The 9,104-nt window shown below is 25.0% G+C and overlaps 1 protein-coding gene across 1 annotated transcript; it reads left to right on the top strand.

Moving 5' to 3' along the window:
* The first annotated feature begins 7,264 nt into the window (after positions 1–7,264).
* Positions 7,265–8,464, top strand: LOC114177471 (SHOOT GRAVITROPISM-like protein). The gene has a single exon (XM_028062840.2). The coding sequence runs from the start codon at positions 7,333–7,335 to the stop codon at positions 7,777–7,779; it is 447 nt and encodes a 148-aa protein (XP_027918641.1). The 5' UTR covers positions 7,265–7,332; the 3' UTR covers positions 7,780–8,464.
* The last annotated feature ends 640 nt before the right edge of the window (positions 8,465–9,104 follow it).

Here is a 9,104-nt window from a genome sequence, read left to right as displayed (position 1 = left end):
TCACCATTATGTCAGGTGTCATTTTCTCATTCTCAATTTGGTTTATATATTTTTATTGTTGTCTCAATTTAGTTCAAATTTTTGTAAAAATTGTGCAATTTCGTTCTTCACCAAATTGAAACAAAAATTAATTTTTACATAAATGTTATATAAATAATTTTATTAAATTTGATATTTTTATTCAAACTGATATTTTTATTATATATTGTTAACAAAATTAAGTTTATTTAAATTTGTGTTTCACAATCAACTTTACTTAAAATTATTTTTAAATTTTAAATTTATTTGTTTTGGATTGTTACATAAACTAGTTAAAATTATTTTTAAAATATATATAGTTGTTATTTTTACACCAACTCAAACATTTGTATAGAAATTATTGAATTTTACACTATTTAAAAATATACAATTATTTGAAATATATATTCAAATAAAAATATAATATTAAAGTATGATGTAATAAAATATCAATATAATTTATGAATTTTTTTTTTCTATTAGCATTATTTTCTATTAACAACTTTCAAACAATTTTAAACAAAGTTCAATGTAAAATTTAATTTAAATAAACTTAATCTTGTTAAAAATATTTACTAGAAATATCAATTTTGATAGAAATATTTGTATACAATTATATAAAATATAAATTTGATTTTAATTTGAAGAGGGATAAAATTGCTCAATTTTTACAAAAATTGGAACTAAACTGAAACAAAAATAAAAATACAGGGACCAAATTGAGAATGAGGAAGTGACACATGACATAATAGTGACATGTGGCACTATTACTACCACATCACACTGTCACTGTCATGTGACACGAAGTCAGCTTAATACGTGGTAGTTTTTTTTTTTAAATTTAAAAAATAAAAGTAAAAAAATAAAAATTTCAAAAAAATAAAAAGTTTAAAAAATTCAGGAACTGACATGTAACACTCCTTCAACGCTATTACTACACCACTAAGAGAAAAGACTTGATTACATCAAATTGCTCAAAATAGAGACCAAGTTGATATTTTACTACAAAATGAAGACCAAATCCATAATTTAATCTTATAATAGATGTATAGAATGTGTAAATAAATTTTCTCCGTCAGACACACATATGCTAATAATATTTCTAAATTTTTAACCATTTATTTGGACTTTTACCATTTTTGGTAAAATCCATCAAGTAAAATTTGTTTGTAATTGAATTTTTACAATAATTTGTTAATAAAATGGATTCACATTTTTCGCAAAATCTGACTAAATATTAATATTAATTTTTAACTTAGATAAACATACATCACAAACCAAATATGTATTCAATCATCTTAAGTTAATTGTTATGTAGGAGTGATATACACATCGTCATCTCAAACTATTATTCTTTTATCTTTTATCTCTATATATAAAATAGTTTTTAAAAATTTAAAAAGATAAGCAATTAAGTACTATATCATAATTAAAATATATTTTTATATAAATTATAAATTAAAATAATTGTTATCATCATAAACTTTAATTCTATAGCCCATATAACTCATTAGGGAAAACATTAGCTATATGTGTAGTTAATATCCTATTTTTTTTATTGAGTATGAGATGATGGGTAGGTGTGTATATACTCATCCCGATTCTTATATCCATTCTTATTTTCATCACATTTCCATTTAAATTACTAAAATATTAATAATTTATTAGGTAAAATAATAATATATGTGTTTGTATTATTCTGTTGTAGTATTTAGTTTGTAATAATATTTTTTCTTTCGTTGCATACTTTTTCCTCTCGTATAATTGTTGAACTTGTTCTATTATATCCAAAATATTCATCCACATATTCAAGGTATTTATTTTTTATCACAATCTTGATTAAATTTTTTGTTGTGTGGTTATATTCAAATGACAATGTCCATTTCAATTTCAGTCACATAGTTTTTAGATTTCACATTTGATTATTTATACTCCTTTTTAGTATTGTTATTCATTGTTTATTTTTTGTATGTGAGATTGTTTGATTCTCAATTCGTGTAAACACTTCATTTACTATGTGATTATAAAAATATATATTATCTTTGATTCTTAATTTGTGTTTTATTTATAGTATTTTTGTTTCGTTCAAAAAATTTTCATTCTCTCTCAAGTTCAACGGTTCAGTTAGTTTTATATTTGAAAATTTTTCTTAAATCTTCAAAGTACTTGATATTAATTATACATTTTTTTTGTATAATTTCTTTCAATAATGTATCAAATCATTTATAGGACACACATTTAATAATTTTATATTATTTTTTAATTTTATTCAATCTTTTTATCATGTAGCATATTATTTTAATGATTTTATTTTCTAACTCTTTGTCATAAATATAATTTTACTGCCACAATTATATAAAGACCTTTTATTTATTATAATATAATAATCTAATGTCATGTAATAAAATTTAAAAGATCAAAAATATATTTTTAAATTCAAACTATTATTAGATTAATATTTTTTTATGTGTAATTTCATTGAAGTAGTGTAATTTTTTATAAGTGTATAAGAAAAGGAGATTTCATTACAATTTAATGAAATGGAGTAAAAGAGACCTTTGAAATATTTCAAACTTGAAGATTTGTTTTCTTTTTATAATTTTTAAAATATTTTTTAATTTTATCAACTTTATTTTAATAACATTTTTTATGAAAATTTATTTAAGTTTAATTGTGCAATATTTTATTATAATTTGTTCACTTTTATTCTATTTTTGTTTGATACTCATTTATAATTATTATTTATTTATAAATATTTGATATTAAATATGTTATTTTAGTATTGAATATTTAATAATATGTTTTTGTGTTTTTTAATAAAAATTAATTAATTAATATTAAAATATAAATATATGGTGCGAATATATCCGAAAACACGATAAAAATAAAAAGGAGTATATTAGATTAAATAATTTCAAAGGTCCTATTTTTGTAACGAAATTTCAAGTAGGTTCTTCCATTTTTATTTAACTCAATTGAGTTCCTATTTTGAAAAATTCGTTGCAATCAGGTCCTTTCTGTTAGTAATATGTTGACGATTTATTTTTTAATTTATTTTTATATTTTAAAAAAAATTAAAATTGCGACGTGTCAATCTGACATTGTACCACGTGTAGAGACAATGTGATGTGACAGTGTCACATGTCACTATTAAATATAAAAAGTCTCGATATAAAATTTGAAAGTCATTTTTATTGCCTTTTCTTGTATGTAATAGATAATTATTTAATGCTTAACAATGTTTTATTTTTATTTACTATGAAAATAAAAAGTTTAGAATCTGATTTTTATCTAAATGACTAATATTTGTAATGAGTTACTCTCACTCCATACTTCATAACACCTGTTAATAAATCGTTGCAGAAAAAAAAAAAAATTTAATTATTTAATGGAAATGTGTGCCGATTTTTCATGGATTAATTCTCAAATTGCAATTTAATTAATAAATTGGATTAATTATGTTTTGGAATCCTGAGAAACTTGGAAATTTTCAGTTAGTTTCTATTAAATTTTGTGTGATCTATTGTGTCTTGGAATGTTTAAAACTTTTGAGTTGTGTTCTTAAGTTTTGATGTTACTTATAAGTGTATCCCACCTTGTTTAAATGTTGTCACATAATATATAATACATAGTTGCAAATTACCATAATGACAAGATCTCTTTCAAGAATTTTATGCTATATTTACCTAAAGTTATTCTTAGATCTAATAAAAATAAAAAATTTATAAAATATAAAACTAAAAACTAAAAAAATATGATATTAAAAATAAAAAAATAAAAAAATAAAAAATAAAAAATAAAAAAATATAATTTTAAGATTTAAAAAAATTATAATTTCATAATTTTATAATTTAATGATTTTAAAATTTTAAAATTTTGCAATTTTACGATTTATAATTATCATTTTTAATTTTATATTTATATATTTTCATATTTTTATAATTTATAAAATTATAAAATTATATATTTTTTAAATATTTTATAAAAATTATATTTTTATAAAATTATATAAAAATATAAATTATAATTTTATGAAAATGTATAAAATATAAAATATATAAAATATAAATATTTAAATTATATATACTTTATATAAAAATATAAAAATATAAAAATATATTTTTATATTTTATAATTATATTTTTATAAATAAAAATATGATTTTATAAAAATACAATTTTATAAATATATGATTTTATAATTTTATAAAATATATAATTTTACAAAAATATAACTTTATAAATATTATATAAAATTATAAAACAATATAATTATAGGTAAATACAATAACAAATCCTTCAAAAATATCATATATGGTTTACAATGTATTATATAACAATATTTGAGCAGCAAGATAACTGTTACGTCATATCGGTAACAGAACAATTTAAGAGCAATACTCAATTGAAAAGTTTTAAAATTTTAAGAACTCAATAGATCATAAAAATAAAATAAAAATTAACTAAAAATTTCAAAATTTATCAGGAATCTAAAATATAACTAAGCCTAATAATTCAAAAAAAATTATTTGAAAGAACTAAATCCACACATTTATAAAAATGAAAGATTAAATTGGATGAAAATTTCGAAAAGAACTATTTTTAATTTTTAGTTAAAGTTAAGGAATCAAAACATATATAATCCAAATCGAAAAGTATTTAGGCTCTCTTCTTTTGAGTAGATGCACTGGTCAAGAGGAATGGAGAGCAAGGCATAGAGGGTGAGCACCTTGTTCTTTTTGGGTGATACAAGAGAATGACAGACGTGAAATAGATGAATTGTTAAAAAATTCCATCCCACTCGGGTTGTAGAGATTAAAGGGTGATGGATAAGAAATTATCACTTTATCCTCATTATATTTATTTTTTCCCTCTTCTACCTTCGTCATCTTTTTTCTTTTTTCACGTGTTCATAAAGTTCTATTGTTTTCTCCTTATTAGGAAAACAAAATAAAAAAAATTTATATTTAAATTAATTTTATAATTTATTTTAATCGTGTTTAATGTATGAAAAACTATTTGTATGTTTAATTTTTAATTTGTACGTAAATTTATCTTTTAATCTTAAACTATTTTGTTAATAAATTATCCAATAAAATTTTGTTTTCAAATATTTTGTTAATTATTTAATGAAGTAGTTAAAAAAATGATTTTAATTTATTGTAGTCTTTAAATTTTGATATATATTTTTTACATGTCAAATTTTTTTTTATTTTAAAATTTTTAGATAATTTAGATTCTTGATATTTACCAATTTTAGTTTTGTAAGAAATAAATATATATATATATATATATATATATATAATTTTAGTTTTTATTTGTTAATAAAATTAAAAAAAAATTATTAATAAACATCTAAAAATTTAAAAGTTAAGAATATATAATTGTATAAAATTTGAAAAAAGAAAACAAATTTATTAAAAACTGTTACCTATATTAAAAATATGTTCATATCAAATAAACCAAAAATTTTATACTTCAAAAAGTACTATTAAAACCAAGAAAATATAAGACGTAAATAAATTATTTCCCATAAACATTAATTTGGTAAATATAAAATTTAGTTTCATACCAAATAAATTTTATTATTCATTTTTTTATAAAAATATTTTTTATTATTTAACATAGTCAATAAAAATTAAATAAATTATTCTAAATCATTTATATAGCATTTTATATTACTTTCAACATTAGAAATATTTTGGTAATCTCATTTTTTTATCTATTAATTTTTTTTAATATGTCACATCACTCATTCAATCACAAATTTTCACTAATTTTACTCTCTAATTCACTCTAAAGTTACATTCTAATACCTTAAAAATAACAAAATCAATTTCACGCTCTAATCATTCCAATCTCTTTTTCTAATCCTTCGTCTCAAAAGAACACGACTTAGTATTATAATTTAAACAATTAGAGGATATCTCAAGGACTACCCTTAAAGTATTCTTACTTGTACAACCTTTAACTTATTTTATTATCTTAATAATAAGTATGAAATAGTAAAAATTAATATTATCTCATAAATTTATTTTTCATATATTTTTAAAATATAAAAATATGTTTATTTTGTTATAATTATTTATTATTTTTAACATTTAATTAAATTAATAAGTTATTAAATAATATAACATGCTTTATAAAAAGTTTTCATGAAATGTTAACCAAAATAGAATATGTAGCACAAGATAAAAGAAAGACAAAAAACTTAAAAAAATTTCATCACTTTTTCTTGAATTCAAATTTTATTTATTTACTATATTATTCTCGTATTTATCTCTCCACTTTTAAAATGCAACATTAAATTGATAGTATTGTATTAGGGCATGAGTTTTGTCCACGGGCGCGCACGTGCGACTGTAATTATTACACACCCACATTCATATACGCCATGCTCATCTCCTCTCCTGTAAAAGAAAAAAGTCAATATTAATTAAAATTAGAATATTGATATTAATAAAATAAAAAAGATACCCCAAAGAAACTTTTCACCATCTCAATTCTCAAATCAAACCCTGGGTCCCTCTCATCCCAATAACGTCATCCGTTATTTTCCCTCCCTTTCCTCAATCTTATAACGGATTTTCCCACCCTTCAAAACCTCCGTCCCCACCCTCTTCCTCAATTACTCTTTTCTCCTCCTCATTTCTTATTCTTCCCATCAATGTACAAAAACAGCGTCAAATAAATCACCTAAATTACTGCCTCATTTTCTTCTCTCCTCCTTTTTTATAAAATCAATTATTTATTTCCTTTTCAAATACAGTAATAAAACAAATAATTATGAGCTTCAAAATTTAAACACTGCTACTTCTATATGCTTCAACTGAAATTTCGAATATAATCCAATTAGTATAGAAGATAAAAAAAATAGATATTCTTTCTGTTATCTTGTTGCACGCTCTGATATTTTATTACCGTGCTAATTGATTAGTGTGAAAATTTTTAACTTAATTAATATATTAAATTTAAGTGTTAAATATTTACATAGATTTATGATTGAAATAGTCTTAATATGTGGATGATAATTATATCCTATAAAAAAATATAATAAAACGACCAAAAAAGTTAGGAAGTATTATTCTAAAATGAATATGTAATTACTGTATGATATCAGTTTTGGTTAGTACTAAAATAGAAAGATTGAGAATTCTGAATATTGGGAAGGGTGAAGTGGTAATTTAAAGTGGTGAAGTTGTTTATATATAGCTCCCGCTACGGGAATTCAGTCCTAACTCGTTCTTTCGTCACTACACGATCAAAAACAGTTTCCTTCCTCCTTCTCTTCTAACCGTAACTGGTTCCTTCTCCAATGGAAGACGAAGTTAACAGAGAACTCGACCTTCTCCCACCGTCACGCTCCGATTCCTCTCTCCTCCGCCTGCGGTCGGCGGTGTCCTCCTCCTCCACCACAGACTGCGGCGGCGCCCCGTCGCTGGACCTGCAGCTGTCGATCAGCGTGCGTCCGCCGGCGGCGATGCTGATGTGCGACGGCGTGGAGGCGCTGAAGTGGCAGGCAGCGGAGCAAATCCGGCTGGCGGCGTTGGAGAAAGCTTACGCGGAGCGTATGCGGGAGCTGACGCGGCGCGAGATGGAGATGGCGCAGTCGGAGTTCGCACGTGCGCGGCAAATGTGGGAGCGTGCAAGGGAGGAGGTAGAGCGAGCTGAGAGGATCAAGGAACGCGCGACGAGACAGGTGGATTCGACGTGCATGGAGATCACTTGCCATTCCTGTAGGCAAAGGTTCAGGCCCGCTTGATCCCACAAACACCACTCCCTTCCATCATCGCTTTCTTTTGCCTCTGTTTCCGTTTTCTGTTTCTCTAACAAACCAACCACAATAACACTTCCCTTGATGAATTAACCGTTTTTCCCTTCCTCACAATAACACTTAACTACATGCGTGTGTGTCCTCTGTAAATCGTTAATTTGATTCCATGTTTTTATTTCCAATTAGAGCAGACAGCACAATTAATACTTACGTACGCGAGTGAGGTCCCGTGAGAGGACGGAGATTGAAGACTGAGCACCCAATCCTGTTTCCTTAAATTATTTCTGCAAATCTGTTTCTTTTACCCTTTTCAGTTAAAAGGATAAATCACAGTCCAGAAATGAACCAGCGTGGTGGTAACCAGTGCCGAACCTGTAGTTTTCAACTTTTCATAAACGTCTGTTATATAATTATTGCTCTTATTACATATCTCGAGGATTGAAACCCAGTTATTACCGCAACTTCTGTGTTTCTGCTCCTAATTGAATGCACAAAAGTAATGTTGTCTAAGAAGGGCGATCTTCCCTCTAAATCATTACATTGCTGTCCATTCTATCTTATTCACCTGCGCTATAGTACAGTGCGTTACTATTGTATTGCTATTGCCATTGCCCTTTAAGGCAAAATTAACTACATTCTATATATGTTAATATCTGAGTTTGGATATGCTTAATTAATTATTGTATAAAAATATAGAGTGCTAGCTGAAACTGATCGCGAATAACGGAGTGGTGATATAAACTTGGTGAGACAAGAGCCAAGTTGGGAAGATGGATGACGATAGAACAAATGAATCGGAACAAAAAGCATAGTATAGCACCAATCACAAAGACTAGATAGCTGTATCCACTTGTATTCAACTTCTTAACTTTTGCACATCACAGACCGAACACCCACTATCCCTGTCTATTTTGGATCGGATTACTGACTAAAAGCATCAATCAGAACAGTGAACAGTAGTCCTCCTTTTCGAAGATGTTGCAAGACTGGAATTAGCTTGATATGTCGGCAACCCCTTTTTTCTCTGTACGAAAAAAAAAAAGGTTTTTAGATTAGGGAAAGTAAGGAAAGAAACACTACAATTTTTTATCTTATGAGATTTTCTATAAATATACATATCATTATCTACAATCCTGAAATCCAATTCTCAAGTTGAACTTTGCAACAAGTAATAAAGCAAGAGAGTGAATTATCGTAGTCTGCAATTGTGAAGCAACCTCTGATCTGAATAATATAACACTCAGATACGTACAGTGAAAAGGGTCAAGGGTGTCACACAATAATACAGTAGCCACTTTGATTCTATTATGAAC

The sequence above is a fragment of the Vigna unguiculata genome, chromosome 3, assembly GCF_037176805.1.
Source record: "Vigna unguiculata cultivar grain cowpea cultivar isolate G323 ecotype 2 chromosome 3, ASM3717680v1, whole genome shotgun sequence".
Classification (NCBI taxonomy): Eukaryota; Viridiplantae; Streptophyta; class Magnoliopsida; order Fabales; family Fabaceae; genus Vigna; species Vigna unguiculata.
The sequence above is the reverse complement of the archived record's forward strand: the minus strand, read 5'-3'. Positions and strand labels throughout refer to the sequence as shown.